Genomic DNA, 24,243 nt, shown 5'->3' on the forward strand with positions numbered 1-24,243 from the left:
TAGCAGAGGATACATCTTTCTTATATGCCTGGTAATCAAAAACCCTGATATTTCTTGTTCCTCTGGGGCCACAGAGCTCCATTGTTGCACCAGGTCACATGTTCCTTCATTACCATGAATACATATACTGTCATTTATTTGGATCCAGTCCCACATACACTGTCCTGCAGCCAAAAATACTCAGCACCACATACCTAGAAGGGAACTACCTCCTCCAAAGGTTCAGCAGCCCGGTAATTCAATCAAATGCATAATCTCAAAGCCAGAAATAAACCCAAACTCACCTCTTTTCATTCTAAAATTAGCAGTCTTCATCTTTAGCTCATGCCCAAGATTTCCACCATGTTTCATGATGATCAGTGCAGTAGTTTTTTTTGCATAATCCTACTGGCAGACACACAAACAGAGGTCACTATGCCATCAAATGTGGCTTAATCTGTTGCTCAAAGTATAGTCTCAACCAGTATATCAATATCTCAACCAATTTGAGGAAATTTTCATTGAATCTATGTAGGGTTGGGCGATATATTCCACTATGTCATTATGGAAAAATCAGTGTTTCTTTCAAGGTTAAAGACTGGGTTTTGGGCCTGAGTGGGAGTGTACAACAACTATGCCAATCATTAACAACAAACATCAAAATATTCAGGAGTGAAATGTATGTATGTGGTAAAAATGTTGATTATCATATCACCCACTGTTAAGGCACCTTTCTCACCTCTGCAAGGAAACAATGGAGCAATACATACAAATAAAACAATATTTTTCTGTCGTTTGTGTCATATTTAGTTAATTTTTCAGCAGAACCCAGTGTACAGATCCTAGGCCGGAATGATATGAGAGAAATATGCAGTGTGTGATGATAGTGTTCAATAATCCAGTGGCGATATGACTGCAGCTACATTAACAAACTGACTTCAGGTCTGCTTCTCATGTTAATTGTCCTGTCAGTGCCATTGACTGCGGTGCTCATGAAGATGTAGTGTTGGTTCCCAAGTGCCTTCAATGGCAGCTCATTGCTCCTGATGTGTGGAAAGTGCTAATGCTAATGTCAGTTACTGTGTGCTTATGTATCAGGGGTAAAATATCTCCAAATGCCTGATAATCAAAGAAAACCAGAGGAAGGAAACGGTTTATACATGATGTTCAGTTCAGTGGAACTTCACAGTACAAATTTAATTTGTTCCATGACCATACTCGTTTTGTGATGTACTTGTTTTTATGAATCAGATTTCCCCATTGTAATGAACCGAAATATAATTAATCTGTTCCAGCTCCCAAAAACCACCCAAAAATCCTTTTTAAAGGGTTTTAAAACAGAAGAAGTGCAGTTAGAAAGAAAATGGCAATTATAAAAACAAACTGGTTTTATTAAAATATTAGGAGGAGGAGGAGGAGGGTCATTTCATTATAAACCTATCCACAGAAATCTGCTTTGTTCAACTTTTTAAAATGTTCCAAAAAGGCTCCACACCATTGGCATTAAAGAAAGCAGCTGCACAACCTGAACTCAATTTGTCTGGATGATTTTTTTTCAACTAAATCAGAAACCTCTGTCCACTTTGCCAGCGCTTGTTTTAATTTCCTAGTGGAGATCTTCTCCTCCACTACACTGTCCTCCATGGGAAGTTTCCTAATCTCCTCCTCCATCTGAATCCTGCATCTCCTGAAGGTGAACTGAGCCTGCGGAGGCTGCATCTGTTGGTGGAACACATGCTCATACTGCAGATTTATACTCGTATTTCCAGATGAAAGTTCTCTAGAGCCATGGCTCATAAAGCCAATTTCTCGTACTATGATGTACTCGTACTGCGAGGTTCCACTGTATTTGTGTGTCTGCCTGTCCTGGTGCAAAGGCCTCCTGCTGAAGACCCCATTTGGTCTCATGTTTCCCCGCTTGAACCCCAGCAGTGATGAGTTAAAAATGTCAACATTTAACGGTCTCTCTGTGTGTGTGTGTGTGTGTGTGTGTGTCTTGTTTTTCTGCAGAGTGTGGTGAAGTGCATGAGAGGAATCCTACAGTGCACAATGAGGCAGGTATGATGTCGCAAAAAACACACGTACACCTACTGCTTTTTTTCACTTTAGTGCCCTTTCCGCTGCCTTTTTGTTACACATCTTGCCATCTACATTGTTCCCAGCTTCCCCTTGTTTCTCTTATGTACGTATAAACACACAAAGATGACAGGCTGAAGCGGAAACACACATGTTGTACCAGGAACATCATTAGATACAGTTTTTATCTCACCAGCCGATTTGCCATGGGCTACTGTGAAGGCGCTGTGTCTGGTGTCATCGTTGTCTTTGTTAGCAATTTATTCAGACATGTTCTCCGACAAAACTACTGATTGGATTCATTTCAAATTATTTTTGTAGCTTCCTTGGGACAGTGTCTACACATTTCTTTCACAGTTTTGAGAAATGTCGCTTTCTCCATGAGCAATCCAGTTTCCCCTAGTCCCCTATCATGATGAGATAACCACGTTTATCATTTATACGACAGTTAAGAAATCAACCTGCTGCTCTGTCCCCCCCTCCCTCAGCTGGACAAAGTGGAAAAGTTTAAATACAGCAGAAGTACCTCTGACTCCCTCCATGCCAAATACAACACCAGGACCTGTGCCCCCGTGGTGGGAGATGACGAGTGGGGTCATCTTCAGGTCGACGCTACGTCACTCTTCCTCCTCTTCCTCGCTCAGATGACTGCCTCCGGTAAGCGCGCGACAGTGAGCCCATTTACATGGACATCAATACTCTGATTATTATCCAATTTCTGGAATTAGCAGATTATTTTAGTGATCATAGAAACAAGATAATCTGATATTCTTTATCAGACATCAGCAGTAATCTGATTATGAGAACTCAGATTAACACAACTGGATTTTTCCTCAACACTGATGTATACATGTATACATCTGCATGTATACAGGTTAATCTGATTTATTAATTTCCATTTATCTGAGCATTTGGAAAAACAGTGCAATTGTAAATAACAGAAATGATGTTAGGGGACAATAACAGGAAGTTTGACTTTATTGTCAAACAGGATTTTTTTTTTTGTTTTTTTTTTTGTTTATCACATTTCTGAAGTGCATGTAAACACGTCAGATCTGATTATTATAATTATCTAATTAGTCTCAGTTATCTGATTTTTAGGGTCATGTAAATGGGCTCAGAGATGTTAAAGTAAAAAGCCCAGTTTAGAAATTTCTTGTAATTGTAAGAGTCAAGATTCATAAAAAAATCCAAAAGAGAAAAGAAATCCCTGTAGTGGTATTACTCTAAAATAATGTACTTTTTTGTCAGTTTTTAAATGTTTACATACATAGCATTTGGAAACAGCTTTTTTAAGAAGTTAGTCATGAAAACAAGAATCTTTTGTTGGCTTTTATGATATATGTTGCACTTCAAAACCATTTTGTTTTCCCAATACAGCCTTGTTATGCCTGTGTTTATCATTGCTGTGTCAGCTGTATATTTACACTGATGTATGATTACTATACTTTTCACAATCAGTCGTCTGTCTGCATGTGTGCAGGTCTTCATATTGTCTACACCCAGGATGAAGTAGATGTTGTCCAGAATCTCATGTTCTACATTGAGGCAGCTTATAAAGTGGCTGTAAGTGTTGACACAATCCATTCCTTTACATCCATGCACTGATGTAAAACTGACGCTCTTACATTTCTTGGTGTTTCACAGGATTATGGGATGTGGGAAAGGGGAGACAAAACGAACCAGGGCATCACTGAGATTAATGCCAGCTCCATAGGCATGGCCAAGGTTAGTGCATGCACACACACACACACACAGACACAGACACAGTAGTAGCCACTATATTCACAGCAGAATTCAGAACCTGGTGTAAAACACTAGAAGATTACTTCACTAAATCTCAATTCTATGCAGAAGAGTTCAGGACATGTTAAGGTCACACTAAATTATTGATACTTCAGTCAGTTATTTTCTTAACTTCTTGTTTTTAATGCTGTTCTATATTTCAGTTGTATCTTGTTACAGAGGGAGAAATGCATTCATGAATTATAATATATCATGATACTCTTACTAAAACATCAAACCTACTTATGGCCTAAAACATTTGCGCAGTACTGTACTTTAGGTGCAACCACAATTTTCCTTCCATCTTCTACCTCAATAATGCATTTTATAGGTTAACTTTGTGTCAGTTGCATTACATTGCAGTTTGTGAAATACTTGACATTTTTGTGAAAATGTTGCTCAAAACTGAAATTATGGTTTTTGTTTCTGAGAATAAAGAGGGGGAATTCATCATCTTTAAAATTTCACATCATATTTTCTAATTTAATGATTTGATACAGCCTTTTATGTGTGTTTATTATATATAACTTATTTAGTAACATTCATGTTACGTTCATGTAAAATTCATGTTAGATAACGTTCATGTTCATCATATCAGTTAAATTAAATATAATAAAAAAAAACAAGAAATGTGTAATGATCCTGGATTTATTATTACTAGAATGAGGATCACTGAGTAAACGATAAACGCTGTGCTATCCAATAGTTGAGAATTATATGTTTAGTTTAAGATCAGCAACATATTTCATATATATACACATATAGCTCATTTTTCTCTCATCTACAGCAAAAGTCCTAAGCCAAGGTCCAAATTTTCTGTATTAAGATCCAATCTGGATATATGTGAAATATGTACAGCAGGAAAAACAAAGGGAAAAAAAATAGCTTCTACAAACTAAAGTGGTAATATTTAGTGTGACCTCCCTTTGCACTTAACATGTCTTTAACCCTTTTGTTCAGACAATATGAGATTTACTGAATTAATTTCTGATATTTTATACCAGGTTTCATTCAACACGTCAGATGATTCTAACTGTTTGTGCTGCTTCTTGTCATGGAGTCAGAGATCACACCTTTAGAACCCATTTATTTCAATTTTATTGTGTGTCTTTTAAGGCTGTGCACATATATCCTGTATTTTCTTGTTGTATCTAAAGAAACAAGAATGAGAAAAGAATACATACTTATTTCAACCCTGCAAAAACAACAAACATAGAGGTGGCTGAAGACTTTTGCAAGACAAGTCAGGAACAGTCAGAGCCAATCAGAGGCCGGGGTGTTCAGAGAAAGTAGGTGGGACTAAATTACAATGCACTAGAAAGAGACTTGCTAAATGTCAGATGTGCAACCCATGAAAATGTTCAGTTGTACTTGACAGATTTTTTTTTTCATCTACAAAATGCTAAGTGGTGGCTCTGTGCCATGCTAAATGTGATCTAGACCGAGTGAGAGCAGGGCTTTCCGCTACAGAGGCAACACAACAGGTGCTCCAGTAAATATCTTTGGCACGGCGGAAGGTCTCTAGTCACTCCAGCGGCCTTTATGCTGACCTTTAGACGACCCTGACAATCTGAAAGTGTTTTGCATTCATGTTTAAGGTCTATGTCTGGGCACTGAATGTCACAAATCACAGAAATAACACCTTTTTTCAAGAACTTACGATGGGAAGTTAATGACGGGGGTTATGTTTGTGGAAGTTTTGTCCATTTTATCCCATTTAAATTCTAATCTTTTTATTGCAAGAACGCAAACAATTCCAGGAAACCTTTTGCACTTTTGACATATTTACAAAACAGGATGTGTTCTCGCTCTCTGGTTGTGCTCGACCCAGCTCCGTTCATAGTCCCACGGTCCACAGGAGGTATCAGGTTCAACGTGATCTTCCAGGAATGGCTTTGCAGTCAGAAATAACACTGTACCCACAGTGCTCAGCCCAGTGTACACGCACAGGATCCTTTAAGACTCAGGAAATGGGCACTGATTCAGGACATTCTCTGCTTTGTTATTACACATAATTTTCAGTGATTAGCATGGACTGAAGTATGATGCACTACACTGCAGTAGTTTCATGTCATTGGTTGTGCCCTCTTTTATTCAGCTGCTCCTCATAATATCTGATTAACCAACAGTAAAAGTAAATTGGAACTTAATGTACAGTACATAAAAATTTTAATTAGAGTCCATATGAAAGTGAAATCAAGAACTGAGAGACAAAACAATGGAAAAAAAAAGTAGATGTGAGACATTGAGCCCATTTTCATGCTCACTAAACATCAAATCATTTTCAGATTTCTGGAGTTATCTGATTATTCAAGTGATCATGTAAACAGCATAATCTCATATGTTTTATCAGATAACAGCACTAATCTGATTATGAGAAATTGGATTACCACACCCGGATTTCTCCCTAGTGCTCTGATGTCTTTGTACATGTATACCCGTTAATCTGATTTATTTCATTCTTTTACCTGAGCATGTGTAAAAACAATTAAATCTTGCAAAACAGAAGTGACATAGTTAAATGTGAGCAGAAGACAATAACAGTAAGTTTGAGTTTACCACCACATACTCTGAAAAAACTCTAATAATGGGCTGAAACATGCAAACTGGGGTTTTTCGATTATCGCATTTCTTAACCCTTTATCGGGCAAGTGACTATTTTTGGTAATTTCCGCACCCATTACAAGACTGTAACAGCACCAGTTACAGTGAGGACAGTGAGTCAACAATCTCTGGTCCAATGTGGTCTACAGGGTCTGTAAGATCCACCTCTGCATGAACAGTGAGTGTAACTGCTTTGTTAGTTACCATGAAGTAATGGTACTAATGTAAGGAATGATGTTCAAATGGATAATGTGTTTGTTGACAGGTATCTGGATCAGCACTTATGTTGTTGGAATGCTCTAAAAGTGATGTTCTAATGTTCTAAAATACATGTTCCTTTCACCTTATTATGGTTTTTCTTGTATTTTGTATTTATACTTTTTGGATTTTTTTTTTTGGCCATTCATGGGCAAGGAACCAAATATGGTAATTTTACTGACCTTGATTTTCTACATGACAATAAAAAAATTTGAAACATTTTACAACAGTAATAAAACTGTTTTATGTCCTCCAATAACACACCAAGGTTGAAATGTGGATTTTCAGAATATTTCTATGAGTGCCCTATAAAGTGTTAAGTGTATGTCAGCATGTCAGATTTGATTATTACAATCATGTGATTACTCCCAGTTATCACATTTTTATGGTCATGTAAACAGGCTCACTCAGGGTTTTTTTATACTCCTCGTGTGATTGTAGGATTTTAACAAATCAGTTTCACCAAAGCCACAAAATAAATCTTAAAACTGAAGTGATTTTCCCCTAGTCCTGAGTAAACTAACCAATGGCGGTATTGCGTTTCAGGCAGCTTTAGAGGCTTTAGATGAACTCAACCTGTTTGGAGCGAAAGGAGGACCTGGATCTGTGGTCCACGCCTTGGCTGATGACATACAACACTGCCAGGTATACACAATTAAACAGTGAAGCATGACAATACAGCTCATTTTTTAATGTTTAGAGATAGTGGCTTTGACCAGTCCAGCTTTTTGTTTTTTGTTTTCTCCTTCCTCAGTCCATCCTGACGTCCATGTTACCCAGAGCCTCTATGTCTAAAGAGGTGGACGCTGGAGTCCTCGCCATCATTTCTTACCCCGCCTTTGCTGTTGAGGACATGAACATCGTCAACCTGACCAAGGAGGAGATCATCTCTAAACTTCAGGTACAGGAAAGATCAGTGAAGATGGAAATATTCTGATTTTACTCCCGATATTAGCAGCGTATGAAAGGTTGAGAGTCTGACTGATATATTCTTTCTTCGTTTTTTTCTTTGTTTGAACATCAGTCAGCCCTGAATTTGTGAGAATAAAGATTGACCAAGTGTTGTTTTCAACTTTGCCAAAAGAATAGAGAATAAATTAAAAACAAATGTAAATGTACTAATGCAGAGGTGCCAAACTCATTTTAGTTCAGGTTCCGTATTCAGCCCAATTTAATCTCAAGTGGGCCGGATCAGTAAAATAAGAACAATAATAGCCTATAAATAATGACAACTCCAATTTTCTCTCTTTGTTTTAGTGCAAGCCTGCCCCCCTGTTTAATTATGAAAATATTTACATGTACAAACTATCCAAACAAAAAACATGGCAATAACCTGAAAAAAAAAAGAAATATCTTGAGAAATTTTAACAATACTGTGCCTCAATTTATCATTTCTACATGTGCATGACCGATCGGATCTACAAAGGCGCAAAACGTTTAGTAACAGGCAAATATTGTTAAAATTGCACTTAATTGTCTTTAGACATTTCAGGTTGTTCATATTTGTTCAAGTTATTCACATTTTATTGTTAAAGAATAGTTTGTAAATGTAAATATTTTCATAAGTTAATGTTATTTTTTTGCACTAAAAGAAGAGAAAAAAATTGGAGTTGTCATTATTCAAAGGCATAATGTAATATGTTTTTCACATTTAACCAAGAAAAAAATTTGGAGTCATTATTTATAGGTTATTATGTTATTATTTTACTTGAGATCACATTGGTTTGTATGTTGCCCCTGAACTAAAACCAGTTCGACATCCTTGACTGTTAATATCTTCAGTGTAATTTTTGCACTTGGCACATTGATCCCGTGGGTCGGATTGGAACCTTTGGCTGGCCGGTTTTGGCCTGTGTACTAATAACCCTTTACTTATGAGAAAGTTGCACATATAACATCAGTGAAATTAATCTAATAAATATCCTTATATATTACAGGAAACAAAAAATACTTGACTTCTCAACAGTACAGTGTCATATTTTGATTTAGCTGCAGTGTCTAAAGGTACTAAAGGTTGATTTGAGGTTTTTCCTCGCTGACTTTTTTCTGTTTTCCAGGGTCGATACGGCTGCTGCAGGTTTCTCCGAGATGGACATAGAACACCTAAAGAGGTAAACTGAACAGATGCTGTATTTTTCCATCTTTGTTGAGTATTTTCCTCATCTAACAGATTGAACCTGCTCTGTTCTGTCTGTGTGTTTTTGCCATAATACTCATGAGTTAAAATGCTAAAGTAAACTGTTCATATCCTCATGGTTGAGCCTCCTCGTTTTTCCTTTTTTTTAATATATATTCATCATATTAGGGCCAGAGAGCACCAAGGGTGTGTGCTCTGTTTGGTCAGAGTCATACATCATGGCCAGCATTTCTTAGCTCTTACATAATGGAAAATTAGAGGGGAGTGTTGTAAAAGGTCTGCACTGTCTTTCCTCAGACGCAGAATAGTCTTAGGCTTTATCTTTTTTTCTGAAAAGCTAAGAATACATTGATCAAGCTTTTCAATTTAGAAATTATCTTTGTTTCATCCTTTGTATTTCACATGGAACCCCCTTCTCTTTTTGTTTGCCATGTTGCCAGACTTGTAATACTTGAACAGCGTAGAAACAAAGAAACTAGACTCTGTAATCATGAAGAATTTGTTTTCATGATAAAAACACACCTAAAAGAATTGAATGAATTAAAAGGTACTTCTCAGATAATAAATTTGCTTGTAACAAAGCTTTTGTCATTGTCATGAAAAAACCCTAGACCTCACTGAATCTTATTTTCAAGGCCTGTAGAAACAGTCAAAATCATTTAAAAGTTTAATTTTCAACTATGCAAACACTTTCCTTTTTGGAAAAATCTGCTATTTTGAGGTTAAAATTGGAAATGCATTGAGGTGACAAAGTTTTTTTCTTGCCCTGATGTATCAATCAACTATCGCTGATATTCAAAATATTCTTCATAATCCCTCAGATAATATGGAAAATAAATTGAAAAGTCATGAAAATGTGAACATTTTTCCGATTTTTTTCTAATAAATCTGTAGGAACTCTGTTTTATTGATTAGTTCCTGTTTCCCTCTATACTTTGTAGCCACAGAAATGATATTTTGTTTTCTACTGATGATGAACGGAGCTGTGACAGTTCCAGAAAGTCAGCAGTTTCGCTAAAAGCTCCAGCATCAAGTCTGGTTCAGTTTCAGACATTTACACAGAACAGACAGAAGCAGAAGTTTGTCTCCAAGGATCAATAATGTGTCAGATTATCATTATTATTATTATTATATCCATTTAAACAAGGTAATAAGGTTTAATTCCCCAATCTCTTCTTGTATATTTCTTCAGGATCCAAACCGTCTGTATTATGAGTCTGCAGAGCTGAAGCTGTTTGAGAACATTGAGTGCGAGTGGCCGCTGTTCTGGACCTACCTCATACTGGACGGCATTTTTATCAACAGCCCAGAGCAGGTAAACCACACCTGTATGTACAGTACAGGGCTGCATGTCTAGTGGAGGCTAAGGCACAAAAGTGAAATAAAAAGAATCGATAGAAGAAAAAGAAACAAAAAGTCAAATATGCAGATACAGAAAATGTTTGAAGTGGAGCTGAAATGATTAATGGACTCGAATCGATTTTAAAAAAATTATTTGACTACAATTTTCCTGAATCATAACTTTGTTTCCTTAATTTCGCTGCCGTAAAACATTGAACATTGGTTCCACTGTTGTGAAACACATGACGCCAACACAATGTTCTTTATTAGTTACATCTTAAATTGTTAAGAAGTTGTATACAAATTTGTTGAAAATAGCAATGCACATATTGACAAATTGTTTGTACATGCATACATACATGTATAAATATGCATATTCCCACACAGACATACTTTAATGTTATTGTTGTCATTTCTATATAGATATTTTTATATATCCTTTTATAATTTTTGTGGTTGTTGTTTCAGCTGGTTCTGGAATAAAGGGCAAGTTGTTTGTAATTTTCAGACATGTCTCACATTTTTGGTATTTTTTTTTTACCTACTAAAATAATCCTTTATCAAAGAAAATAATCGATAGACTAAGCGATTAAAAAAATAATCGATAGCTGCAGCTCTAGATTGAAGCTCTTCTATTGTACCCAGGTGCAGGAGTACCAGGAGGCTTTGGAGGCCATTCTGATCAAACAGAAAGATGGGATCCGCCTCGTCCCAGAGCTCTACAGTGTCCCTCCAGACAAGGCAAGCACTTTTATAAAGTCAACCTTTAAACATTGTCTCAGTAAAGTGTCAAATAATGTTTCTTTAAGGCAGTAAACCTGATGTATATGTTTATTTTATGTGTTTCTGCGTTTCTTGGTATGATTTTTGATCTAACCTTAACCTTTTCGGTGTCTTTTTACTTTGTTTTTTGACTATGTTGTATATTTATCCACTTAAACAGGTGGAGGAGGAATACATGAACCCTCACTCTGTGGAGAGGATTCCTATGGGTAAATGTCCTATAAAATGGGGGCAGTCGCTTTACATCCTGGGAAACCTTCTGGCTGAGGTGAGTGGATTTTTTTTTTTTTTTTTCATGGAGACACTTGTTGTGGATTTCACAGCTCTCATTCTCTAAACTCCTATATTCAAGGGTTTTCTTGCCCCAGGAGAAGTCGACCCCCTTAACCGACGTTTCTCCACCATCCCCAAACCTGATGTGGTCGTACAGGGTGAGTTTTCAGCACATGGGATGAGGCTTCTGGATATCACTGTCGAAAAATCTGGATAAAGATTAACTGATTCTTGGAGTACGGAGGTTATTCATCACGACAATGCATACTTTTTTTTTTGTTATTCTTCTCTTTCCCTTTACAGTGTCAATTCTGGCAGAAACGGAGGAGATTAAAGAGCTGCTGCTGAAGAACGGTATCGATGTAGAGACTGTGGCCGACATCCATCCCATCCATGTCCAGCCCGCCAGAGTCCTCAGCCACATCTATGCCAGACTTGGTATCATTAGAATTAATACAGTACTACTACTACTAATACAGTAGTTTTAAAACCAATACCTAAACAAGTGACTAGTGCATTGACTTTAAAACAGGGATACAATGTGCTGTCCTTTTGGTATCAGCCCATTGTGCAGCAAATGTTTCTATTTAATATATTTTCTGCTTAAATGTTATGAGTTTAAAAAAATGAACAAAAAAACAGACAAAACTTTAAAAATGCACATCTTTCTTAGTGTTTTTTTTGTGTTTTTGCAGGTCGAAATCCAAGGCTGGGCCTGACAGGGCGACCAAACAGGAGAATAGGAGTCTTAGGAACCTCCAAGTTCTACATCATTAGGAATACCATGTTCTCCTTTACACCTCAGGTTAATAGAATAGCAGCAATAACATGAAAAATGCAAACACAAAATACAAATAAACAATGTAATAATACCATTCCCGTTACTGTCAGACAGATTATCTCATATAACTGATAAATGTGATTTCATTTTCAATGCATCCCTGTGTTTTTCCTGCTCTGTTTCTTTGTTTCGCGTCTAATCATCCCTTTGTCTCACCTCCATAACTCTCCAGTTCATCGACCACCAGCAGTTCTACTTGGCACTGGACAACAAAATGATAGTGGAGATGCTGAGGACTGAAATCTCCTACCTCGCCTCGAGATGGAGGATGACTGGACGACCCACCGTGACGTTTCCCATCTCACAGACAATGCTAAGTGAGCACACGCAAACACATGCAACCACACAAAAACATAAAACCACACACCCAGAGAAGATGAACATGTCTGACTTATTCCATGAGGAGTGAAAAAATGTTTTTGTGTTTTTGAAGCCCTTTATTTCCCTTAAATACACTTGGAATGTAATATTCAAGATCCCTTTTATTGTCATTGTATACACAGACTTGGACAAACTTTATTGACCCACAGGGGAAATTACTTGGTCACAATAGCTCAGTTGCATACAAAAACACTCTTGAAAAAACACTAGCAAAAAAGGAAAGTGTGTGTGAAGAGACAGAGCATACACAATGACATTCTGATGTGCTTTCAAGAGATGGTACTTTTTGAGTAAAAAAATTTACAATGTCAAATGCAAAATATTTAAGTAGTATTAAATAGTAAAAAAAAAAAAAGAAACACACACACACCCCTCTCCCACTCAGTCAAGTCACACATGCATACCTACAGTAGTTCGGTGCAGAGGACAGGTAAGGGGTAAGTATAGTAGTTATCGTACTTTGTTGAATTTTCATTATTGCACATTGTTATTATGATTATTACTCAGTGGTGGTTTTCCATTATTGCACATTGTTGATTATTACACATTGCTGATTATGATTATCACACATTGTTAATTTTTCATCATTGCACATTATTGATTATTACATGTGGGTAGTTATTGCAGAATTAAGTGTAATGATTGCTGTAGGATAGAAGTTGTTTGCCAGTGTTGTAGTCTGGGCTCTTATGGTTCTGTATCTTTTCTGTGATGGGAGATCAAACATTTGTATGTTGGGTGGTTACAGTCTTTGACAAAACTTGCATATGTTTTATTTGTGTTTTTAGCTGAAGACCGCACAGACCTGGACCCTGCTGTTTTGGCTACTCTGAAGAAGCTACAAGATGGATATTATGGAGGATCAAGGTGTCAGGGCTGTTTCTATTGTTAAAGTTACTGAGGTCATGTCACAAAGTGGAGTTGGCGTGTATTGGGGTTTCTCAACAGGGGTGGTACCGCACCCCCAGGGGGCATTTGGACAACGTCAGGGGTGTGTTTTGAATGAGAAAGCTGAGAGGGGGCACTCAGGCACAAATGGGGGGCATACTAATCACTGTTATTCATCATAATATATAAGTTATATATCAGAACAAACTTTGCTCATTTGAACGTGAAATAAAAATAAATCTTTGTATTTTGGGCGTGATTAGAAATACAAACACTGCTGGTGCTCTCTTTTTCTTAGTACTGGCATGTTATCTCCATAGACAGGCTCCTAAACAAATTCCTATGCAGCGCTGACTGAGTTCCACAATCTTTGGGCAGAGAGGGGTTGACGGCCCCTGACAGCTAACAGCAGCCGAACCCAACTTCACGGGTTAAAATTCTACATCGAATCAAAATGTACACAAGCACAATTACCTGTAAAAAGTTTAATATCGAAATTTAATCAAACAACATGGTGGAAAGCAAGAAAAGTGCAGGTAGTATAGTGTCGAAGACATTAACATTGGCTTTATTTCCTCGCCTACAAATGTTAATTTTCTGATGTGTCTGCTTTGTGAGCAGGTTTTTTCTAATGAAGTTATGAAACCCTTGTGTGTAAGGGATCACCTGAATAATGTAGGAGGCTCATGATGAGGTGGTGGTGGGGGGGTTGTTTAAAAAAGATATTGGACTTTTAGCTGTCTTCGGCACCGTAGGTCGAAACTGCATGTCAGCACAAATGGTAAATGATAGACTTAGGTTCAGAAAAATGGGGTCGGGGTCAGTGACAGGATTTAGGCTGTGGATACTGAAAGGGTGTCCATGATTTCTAGATGTGGTAGTTTTTTATGCTGTTGTGTATTAGTGCATGCTGGACCGCATTGTCTAGCAGTCACCGTCAAAGCGTTCTGGCCACAGCAAAGTGATTGTAAGGCTTTTGTATTCCAAAATTACTAATATCTCCCAAAATATTGTTCCTATCAACTTGTCCTTTTCACTAGTCTCTTGTTTGACCAAAAATACATAAGTATGCCAAACTGCGGCAGTTAGCTCTTTCCTGATTTTGAGTGAATCCCCGGGCACACACGCACACAGAGGCCACTTGGCTTTTATAATATAGATGGGCTGTACAGTGAGATCCTCCTCAGATCCAGCAATGTATTTCTGTCCTCTGTAGGGGACAAGACTTTCACAGCTTTAAAAAAAAAAAAAAAAAAACCCTAGCTAGGGCTGCAACAGCTAGTCGACTAGTTGATAAATAGTTGTCCGCAAAATTAGTTGACGAGTAATTTAGTAGTCGACAGGTCGTTAGTGATGTCATGCACTTGGTAGTTGAATTGATAATCACTAAATCTCACCCAGATTAATTACAGAAAGTATACATCGTTGTTGGTCCCCTTCATGTTCATGTGAAATCACATTCTTATAGATATATTTTGAGGATTTTCTCTAAAATCCTTGCACAGAAAAAATACTTTAAACTACGTTGAACTCATCTGTGTCAAAATCTTAAATTTTTTTTGCTATATTTAAATAATAGTCAAAGATGACTAAGAGAAGTGTGTGTTTTCAGTACCTCCTACTCAACATTACAACAACACATGTTTTTTTGTGTATTTTTCCCCATAGGTGATTTTATTGTTGTGCACCAAAAGTTATTGTTAAAGGAAAGAAAATGTTTTTTATAGCTGCAATAAATATAAGTAAGGACTTTTTTTTGTTTGTTTTTTTGCAGATCACAATTTAACTAGTCGATTACATGTTACAGTAATTGATGACAAGTTAACTATTGAAATAGTCATTAGTTGCAGCCCAAGTGCAATCCACAAAAATAAATAAATAATATCTTTCCAATCAAGGGACTTATTTAATGTAACAAACACAAAACTTTTTTTTCCCCCAGAAGTGTTTCCTCATGATTTTTACCTACATTTTCACCTCCAGGATCCAGACGGGCAAGCTGTCGGAGTTCATGACTACTTGCTGCTTTGCTCATCTCAGCTTCCTCGATGGTAAGGGTTCTGGCAGCATGGGCCACCATGAGGAAGAGTATGGTGATGATCTTGAGGGTGACAGCGAAGGATACGTGCATGAGTTACGTTGTGACGATGGTAAGAAACCAATAGAGCGGTGGATAGAGAAGAATGGTGACACCATCAGTGGAAAATATGAGGTTTCCATTGGTGGTTTGACCATTTTTGGAATGAAATCACTGTCAAGACACTGTGAAAATGTCCGCTTTTACGAAATTTACTAAGGACAATCCAACTGTTCTTCAAACCACAACATAACGCTATTCTGTAAACCTCAGTAGGAGTTGGTCTGAAAATGCGGACATTTCTGCAGTTTCAAAATATTCATTGTTCATGCTTTATTACATTCTCAACACTGACCTTTGACCTCTAACCCCTGTCCCTATCCTCTCTATCAGTCCTTGTTTTTAAGCGTTTGGCGCTGTAACTTGCTGTCTCGTAGGATTTGTGCCCTATCGTTTTTGCATGAGTAGCAAATGCAAATATGCAGATGGCTTCAGACTTGCTCAGCTGTTGTTGCCTTTTCCACTGTGACGGTCCATCACAGATGCCTGTTGGTGTGGAGGGGTCAGCACTTTGGGGTACACTGTTAACAGAAGATTGTTTTAATTGGTACTGATGGATGAAACTACATATAAAGTTCTTATATGAAACTACTTGATAAAGTTCTGCCCAAGTAATACTGAGCCTATATGATCATATGGAAAATAAATACCTCAACAACTGGGTCAATTACAAACTGAAACTTCAGGACTAATTTGTTAACAAGTAATCCAAAATGTGTGAGTAGAAGCAGATCAAAGTTCTCCATGCTTTGGAGGAAAGGCGCTGTTGAGTCTGCTTTCACTCTGTTATGGATGTTGGTGATGGGATTTATAGATCAGCCTCTGCTTTGCCTCTCAGTTCTTTGAATGCAGTTTATCATTCCATTCTCAGATTTATATCTCTTGTAATTGCAATTTGTGTTGCATTATGCCTGACAGTTGTATCATGCACATGCATGTGTTTATTTGGGAGATCGCACCCGGTCTATCTACCCTTTATTTATGTAGTAGATTGGTCATACTTGATCTACTGTCACTCAAGTTTTTACTGATTTTGAAAGATCTGCTTTTAATTGTTTAGTTTATCTAAGTTTCAAATAAATAGAGCACAGACTAGACAAATTGTGTTTCTCCAATTGGAGGAAGGATCTGTTAAGAATATCTGAAGTTACAGTGGTAGAGTTGTGTTTATACAGTCGTCTTAAACCCATCATCACGAATAAGAACTTAGTATGATGAAGTTGCACATAATCTCTGTTGAGGTAAATGTAAACATTTCTAAAAGACAAGCACTCCTGGTTTTGTTGCTGTATATGTGATGGACACATAAAAACACAGTGTTAGTGTGTCCTCAGTGCAATAGTCACAATACATGCCCCTTGTTTTTCTTAACCTTACCTTGTATATAACCTATATTGTCTGTATATATACTTATATGTTGTACATGTCTCTCATCTGTAGTATAGAGTTAGCTTTTGTATATTTCAGCGGTTTTAGTTGTACTTTAGTAGCATATGTACATTAAATATTTTATCCTGTAGCTTTTTGCGCATGCATATATTTTTAAGTATTTTGTGTGATTTTTTTTTTTATACAGTCTTATGCAGTCTAAGTGTTTTCACTGCTAAACAGAACAGAGCTGCTAAACGGATTCTATTCTATTCTATTCTATTCTAGATAAAGCCTCTCACTCTCCTGAGATTCATTTCCTAACTGTAACTCCATCCTTATCGTTGTTTCTGTCTGTTCTGGTCAAAATAACAAGGCTGTGATTTATCATATATGTATCGGTTTACATTTATTTCAACTCAAGTTTATCAAAATATACATTACTGTTGTGATGGATGTTATGGACTTTTACTGATGCCTTTCACACACAAGTGGAACCAGTTGCACGTGGAAACAGTTGCTGATAAATGACAATATGCTCTGATTTTGGTTCAATTTACAACACACTTAGGAAAAGAAATTAATTATCAATGTAGAATTTAAGGCAAAAAAGAGGATACTCAAATCTTAAAAGTGAAAAACAGTTGTCTACCTGTGGAAAAAAAAGTACAGAAATTGTCAAATATTTGGATCCAGACTTAATTAATTTTAGTTTTATGAATGTGAAAAGGAAAATTATGTTCCTTATCATTGTTTGATGTATTATTTACTGCAGTCATATATGTCAGTATATTTAGAATCTTCATTTAACCAAAAAATGTCCTAGTACCTTTTCATTAAATATGTTGATTTGTTCTTCACTGCAGTAATTATATGAATCTGAGCAGATCGACGTAGACTCAAACTTAACTGGTTTGTGATTATATACTGTATAACTCAGCAACTCTAGTTTTCCCGGATGTTTGATGGTTCTGCCACTATAGCAGCTTTAGTAAGATTTTTACCACATTACTAGTCTTAAATTCCTAACATTTTAGGAATGTATTATGAGCCTAAATAACAGAAACGTGTGTATATATTTACACATAAAATGAAGCTAAAAAAAAAGCAAATAATTAAATACACTGTTGCACATAAATTTGTTGTATAATACTTTTACTTGTTCTCATGAAATGATTGGGACAATGCAATTCATTCTTGATAGATAAAGTGTAACTGGGACTCACTGAACTTGGTCAAAGTATGATTCCTGATGTGTATAGATAGGAATAAAAAGAGGAATATGTCTGAAAACAAAATTATTCCAACTTTATGGTCAACAGTTTGTATCGTCTGCCTACTGTTTACAATGAAAAACAAGTGAAAGTCAATTTAGAAGTCACCGTGTTCTGCCTTTTTGCTAATTTGTATATTATTATATACATTTCTATGTGTAATAATGAGCACAAATTGTTTTAATCATCAATTTCTGACTTGTATAAAGTAGTAACATCCATCCATCCATCCATTATCTTCCACTTTATCCGGGGCCGGGTTGTGGGGGTAACAGTCTAAGCAGGGATGCCCAGACTTCCCTTTCCCCAGACTCCTCTTCCAGCTCTTCCGGAGGGACCCGGAGGCGTTACAGGCGTTATGAGACATAGTCTCTCCAACGTGTCCTGGGTCTTCCCTGAGGTGTCCTCCCGGTGGGACATGCCCGGAACACCTCCCCAGGGAGGCGTCCAGGAGGCATCCGAAACAGATGCCCGAGCCACTTCAGCTGGCCCCTCTCGATGCGGAGGAGCAGCAGCTCTACTCTGAGCTCCTCCCTGGTGACTGAGCTTCTCACCCTATCCCTAAGGGTGCACCCAGCCACCCTGTGGAGGAAACTCATTTCGACCACTTGTATCCGGGATCTTGTCCTTTCGGTCATGACCCAAAGCTCATGACCATAGGTGAGGGTAGGAACGTAGACTGACAAGGTAAATCGAGAGCTTTGCCTCTCGGCTCAGCTCCTTCTTCACCACAACTGGCCGGTACAGCGACTGCATCACTGCAGACGCTGCACCGATCCGTTTGTCAATCTCACGCTCCATCCTTCCCTCACTCGTGAACAAGACCCCAAGATACTTGAACTCCTCCACTTGGGGCAAAGACTCCCCACCGACCCGGAGAGGGCAAACCACCTTTTTCCGGTTGAGAACCATGGCCTCGGATTTGGAGGTGCTGATCCTCATCCTGCTCGCTTCACACTCGGCTGCAAACCGCCCCAGAGCATGCTGAAGGTCCAGGTCTGTTGATGCCAACAAGACAATGTCATCTGCAAAAAGCAGAGACGAAATTCTGTGGTACCCAAACCGGACCCCCTCTGGCCCCTGGCTGCACCTAGAAATTCTGTCCATAAAAATTATGAACAGAACCGGTGACAAAGGGCAGCCCTGCCGGAGTCCAACAAGCACCTGGAACAGGTCTGACTTACTTCCGGCAATGTGAACCAGGCTCCTGCTTCGGTCATACAAGGACCGGACTGCCCTTAGCAAAGGGCCCTGGACCCCATACTCCCAAAGCACCCCCCACAGGATACCACGAGGGACACAGTCGAACGCCTTCTCCAGATCCACAAAACACATGTGGACTGGTTGGGCGAACTCCCATGAACCCTCGAGCACCCGATGGAGAGTGTAGAGCTGGTCCAGTGTTCGGCGACCGGGACAAAAACCGCATTGTTCCTCCTGGATCTGAGGTTTGACTATTGGTCGCATCCTCCTCTCCAGTACCCTGGAACAGACTTTCCCCGGGAGGCTGAGGAGTGTGATCCCCCTATAGTTGGGGCACATCCTCCAGTCCCCCTTCTTAAAAAGGGGGACCACCAATCCAGTTTGCCAGTCCAGAGGTACTGTCCCCAACTGCCACACAATGTTACAGAGACGTGTCAACCAAGACAGTCCCTGCACATCCAGAGACTTAAGGTACTCAGGGCGAATCTCATCCACCTGCCACCGAGGAGCTTGCCAACCACCTAGGTGACTTCAGCTTGGGTGGTGGACGAGTCCACCTCTGAGACCTCAGCCTCTGCTTCCTCCATGGAAGGTGTGACAGCGGGATTGAGGAGATACTCGAAGTATTCCTTCCACCGTCCGACAACATCCCCAGTCGAGGTCAGCAGCTCCCCACTTCCACTGTAAACAGTGTTGGTGGCGCACTGCTTTCCCCTCCTGAGGCGCCGGAGGGTTTGCCAAAATTTCCTTGAGGCCGACCGATAATCCTCCTCCATGGCCTCCCCAAACTCCACCCAGACCCGAGTTTTTGCCTCCACAACCGCTCAGGCTGCTGCACGCCTGGCCTGCCGGTACCCATCAGCTGTCTTGGGAGTCCCATGGGCCAACAAGGCCCAATAAGACTCCTTCTTCAGCTTGACGGCATCCCTTACTTCCGGGGTCCACCACTGGATTCGGGGATTGCCGCCACGACAGGCACCAGAGACCCTGCAACCACAGTTCCGAGCAGCCGCTTTGACAATGGAGGTGGAGAACATGGTCCACTCAGACTCAATGTCCCCAGCCTCCCCCAAGATCTGGGAGAAGCTCTCCCGGAGGTGGGAGTTGAAGACCACGCTGACATCGGGCTCTGCCATACGTTCCCAACAGACCCTCACAACACTTTTGGGCCTGCCGAGTTGGTCCGGTTTCCTCCTTCGCCAGCGGATCCAACTCACCACCAGGTAGTGATCGGTTGACAGCTCTGCCCCTCTTTTTACCCGAGTGTCCAAAATACATGGCCGGAGGTCTGATGATATGACAACGAAGTCGATCATCGACCTCCCGCCTAGGGTGTCCTGGTGCCAAGTGCACTTATGGACATCCATGTGTTCTAACATGGTGTTTGTTATGGACAAACTGTGACTAGCACAGAAGTCCAATAACAAAACACCACTCGGGTTCAGACTGGGGAGGCCATTCCTCCCCATCACCCCCCTCCAGGTCTCACTGTTGTTGCCCACGTGGACATTGAAGTCACCCAGGAGAACAATGGAGTCCCCAGTCGGAGCACCATCCTGCACCCCTCCCAGGGATTCCAAGAAGGCTGGGTACTCTGCACTGCTGTAAGCCAAAACAACAGTGAGGCACCTGTCCCCGACTTGAAGGCACAGGGACGCGACCCTCTCGTTGACCGGGGTGAACTCCAACACATGGCGGCTGAGCTGAGGGGCTATGAGCAAGCCCACACCAGCCCGCCGCCTCTCACCGCGGGCAATGCCAGAGAAGTGGGGAGTCCAGCCCCTTTCGAGGGGTTGGGTTCCAGAGCCCAAGCTGTGTGTGGAGGTGAGCCCGACTATATCTAGACGGCATCTCTCAACCTCCCTCACAAGCTCTGCCTCCTTCCCCCCCAGCGAAGTGACATTCCATGTCCCAAGAGCTAGACTCTGCATCCGGGGATCGGGTTGTCGGGCTCCCTGCTGTTGACTGCCACCCAATCCACATAGCACCCGACCCCTACGATTCCCTCGGTGGGTGGTGAGTCCACCGGAGGGCGGGCCCACGTCGCTCCTTCGGGCTGGGCCCGGCCGGACCCCGTGGGCATAGGCCCAGCCACCAGGCACTCGCATTCGAGCCCCAACCCTGGGCCTGGCTCCAGGGTGGGGCCCCGGCTGCGCCATACCGGGCGACGTCATGTTCTTCTGTTGTTTTTTAGTCATAAGGGCTTCTGAAGTGCTCTTAGTCTGGCCCGTCACCCAGGACCTGTTTGCCTTGGGAGACCCTACCAGGGGCATAAAGCCCCCAACAACATAGCTCCTGGGATCATTCGGGCACTCAAACTCCCCCACCATGATAAGGTGGCAGTTCAAGGGGGAGTAAAGTAGTAACAGTTTGTATAAAATAGCTTTCACTTTTCACTGGTCTTTTTTTTTTTACCTTCCTGTGTTTTCCCATTCCTGTTTATTTATTGTCCCTCCATCATCTACCCCTTGTATCTGCCCCTCTTTCTTCCCATTTTTAGAAGCTGACGACCTCGCCCAGTACCTAGACCACCTGTTGGCCCACTCGGCTCCCAAAAAGCCCAAGCGGCAGGTGGGTGGGCTCGGGAAGTTCAAAGCTGCTGCCACCAAAGCAAAAGAGATGGTGTCTCTGATGAGCAAGGCTCAGGACCTCAATGTACACAGTGAGTGGATCTGACACCTGTCGTCTTGAAGATATTAAACACCCCCAAATACCCATAATTCACTTATTTCTTCTTTTCATATCCAGATGTTAATATGTACCTGCCGAACAAGCTGTTTCGCTCACCACAGCCCTCTCTCAACCTGAATATCCCTGAGAGCCCTGCGCCACATGACAGTCAGGTGTGTATCTGTGTCATTTTTACCTCCGATGCGTCACCACTTTATTCTGTAATGGTCAGATTTTTCATTCCACTGCTCCAGACTCCCCAAGTGACTGTAACGGTAGAGAGCGGTATCCCCAGAGATGCCAGTGGGGGCATCGACTTCAACGCTTTGGTCCAGTTGCTCAAAGACACGCAAAACCTCCAGGACCAGGCAGACATCCTCTACATCCTCTTCAAAGACAAGTGAGACACACACTTATGGTGCCTTCAGGCGCTATGGGAATTATGGTAAACGCCAGTTACCAACTCAAAAATTACCCCCCTCACGTCGTATTTTCCACTGGAGAACTAGGAAAAAATTTTGATCCACAAGCTGCCAACATGAAAATAACATTTGAATAACTTTTTCAACATAGCGGAGAGCAACAAGGGATTCATGGTGAATGAAAAAGAATGCTTTTATTAACATTCTGCTGCTGTTAACTGATGATTTTTACATACAATTTGCAAAAAAAAAGTTGTAGCAGATGAATCAACATGTCCAAAACTGTTATACCAAAGTAGCAGGTCACGATAAATTTTGTGTCAGCCATTTTTCATTTCACTACAACAACAAAAGCACTTGAACACAACGTACTTGTGGAAAGGATCTTCCCAACAGCACCTGAAGCCAGCTTAAGTTTAGGTTTATAGCTACCATAGACACACACATACCAATTTTAGCTTTTATTTCTTTTATCAGATTCTCAGATGGCCAGGTGTTTATTCACTAAACAGCAGCTTCTGTCCTCTATTGTAATTTTCTATCATACTAAGAGTATCGCACTACAGGAATGTTCTGTAAATTCAGAAACTGCACTTCCACATTTAACCTTTTTTTTTGTACAAACACTTCATGACACTTAGGCTCAAAAGAGAAGCCTCAAAGCGGTAAAACTAACACTTTTTCACAATGTCAAGGAACAATAATTTCAGGTGATATGGTTTTTACCATCTTCTGGCATTAATCGTTGCAACAGAAAAATCACACAAATGTCTATTTTAAAGAAAACTAGAAGCACTCGGAGAGCGCAGACCTCCGCCAAGGCTGATCAGTGGCCCCCCCCGTGGGCCCCCCCACCCCTGATCACCACCAAATTTAATCATTTCTTCCTTATCCCATTTCCAACAAACCCTGAAAATTTCATCCAAATCTGTCCATAACTTTTTGAGTTATGTTGCACACTAACGGACAGACAAACAAACAAACAAACAGACAGACAAACAAACAAACAAACAAACAAACCCTGGCAAAAACATAACCTCCTTGGCGGAGGTAACAAAAGGGGGCTTTCATGTCCTACTGTTCAGCTCATGTTATTTTGGAGGTAGCTACAATCTTTAAAGAAATATTAATATTTATAAACTATATGGACAAAAATATTGGGGTACATCATGGCTACAGCTGGTAAGATGTCCTGTTCATGCTGATTTGAGATATAAACGTCAATATTTCCTTGAAGTGTAATGGGAGATTTTTCTTCCTAAGTGAGATGTGAAGAAAGTAGAATACAGTACAAAAAATATTTTAGAAATTTAGAGATAGAACATTTAAATAGTCATAGCCAGGGATAAAAATAAAACAATACAAAGTCACTGTAGAGAGAAATTAAGTAAAAACCATCCCTGAGGCATTTTGGAAGCAAAGATAACAATTTAAACAAAACTAACCAGTGCAATGATATTTATCACAGTATAAAACTACATTATGACATTTGTCCTTATTCTTTTGTATCCCAGACCCCTATTAGAAAAGAAACACCTGAATTCATTCATTCATTCATTTTCTGAACCCGCTTTATCCTCACTAGGGTCACGGGGGTCGCTTGGAGCCTATCCCAGCTACATAGGGGCGAAGGCAGGGTACACCCTGGACAAGTCGCCAGTTCATCGTAGGGCTGACATATAGAGACAAACAATCACTCTCACATTCACACCTATGGGCAATTTAGATTAACCAATTAACCTATCAGTGCATGTCTTTGGATGGTGGGAGGAAGCCGGAATACCCGGAGAGAACCCACGCAGGCACGGGGAGAACATGCAAAC

The 24,243-nt window shown here is 40.0% G+C and overlaps 1 protein-coding gene and 1 long non-coding RNA gene across 9 annotated transcripts in view; one reads left to right on the forward strand and one right to left on the reverse strand.

Annotated features, from left to right (window-relative positions):
* The window catches only part of phka1a (phosphorylase kinase, alpha 1a (muscle)), a 41,019-nt gene that overhangs the window by 4,179 nt on the left and 12,597 nt on the right, over nt 1-24,243 (forward strand). For all 8 annotated transcript variants that reach the window (XM_030162607.1, XM_030162610.1, XM_030162611.1 and 5 more), the window contains exons 3-21: nt 1,990-2,037; nt 2,544-2,712; nt 3,539-3,621; nt 3,703-3,783; nt 7,249-7,347; nt 7,457-7,603; nt 8,760-8,813; nt 10,032-10,154; nt 10,826-10,921; nt 11,124-11,231; nt 11,316-11,394; nt 11,540-11,674; nt 11,932-12,041; nt 12,250-12,394; nt 13,247-13,325; nt 15,330-15,496; nt 21,829-21,990; nt 22,077-22,171; nt 22,253-22,398. In XM_030162607.1, coding sequence (XP_030018467.1) covers nt 1,990-2,037; nt 2,544-2,712; nt 3,539-3,621; nt 3,703-3,783; nt 7,249-7,347; nt 7,457-7,603; nt 8,760-8,813; nt 10,032-10,154; nt 10,826-10,921; nt 11,124-11,231; nt 11,316-11,394; nt 11,540-11,674; nt 11,932-12,041; nt 12,250-12,394; nt 13,247-13,325; nt 15,330-15,496; nt 21,829-21,990; nt 22,077-22,171; nt 22,253-22,398 — 2,126 coding nt within the window. The remainder of the gene's footprint in view (nt 1-1,989; nt 2,038-2,543; nt 2,713-3,538; nt 3,622-3,702; nt 3,784-7,248; nt 7,348-7,456; nt 7,604-8,759; nt 8,814-10,031; nt 10,155-10,825; nt 10,922-11,123; nt 11,232-11,315; nt 11,395-11,539; nt 11,675-11,931; nt 12,042-12,249; nt 12,395-13,246; nt 13,326-15,329; nt 15,497-21,828; nt 21,991-22,076; nt 22,172-22,252; nt 22,399-24,243) is intronic.
* On the reverse strand, nt 1,724-22,924 carry LOC115438776 (uncharacterized). The gene is made up of 3 exons (XR_003938157.1): nt 22,653-22,924; nt 2,115-2,118; nt 1,724-1,735 (listed from the first exon to the last, which is right to left on the reverse strand). It is a non-coding gene; the product is annotated as an uncharacterized LOC115438776 (long non-coding RNA).

Source organism: Sphaeramia orbicularis, chromosome 18, assembly GCF_902148855.1.
Source record: "Sphaeramia orbicularis chromosome 18, fSphaOr1.1, whole genome shotgun sequence".
NCBI lineage: Eukaryota > Metazoa > Chordata > Actinopteri > Kurtiformes > Apogonidae > Sphaeramia > Sphaeramia orbicularis.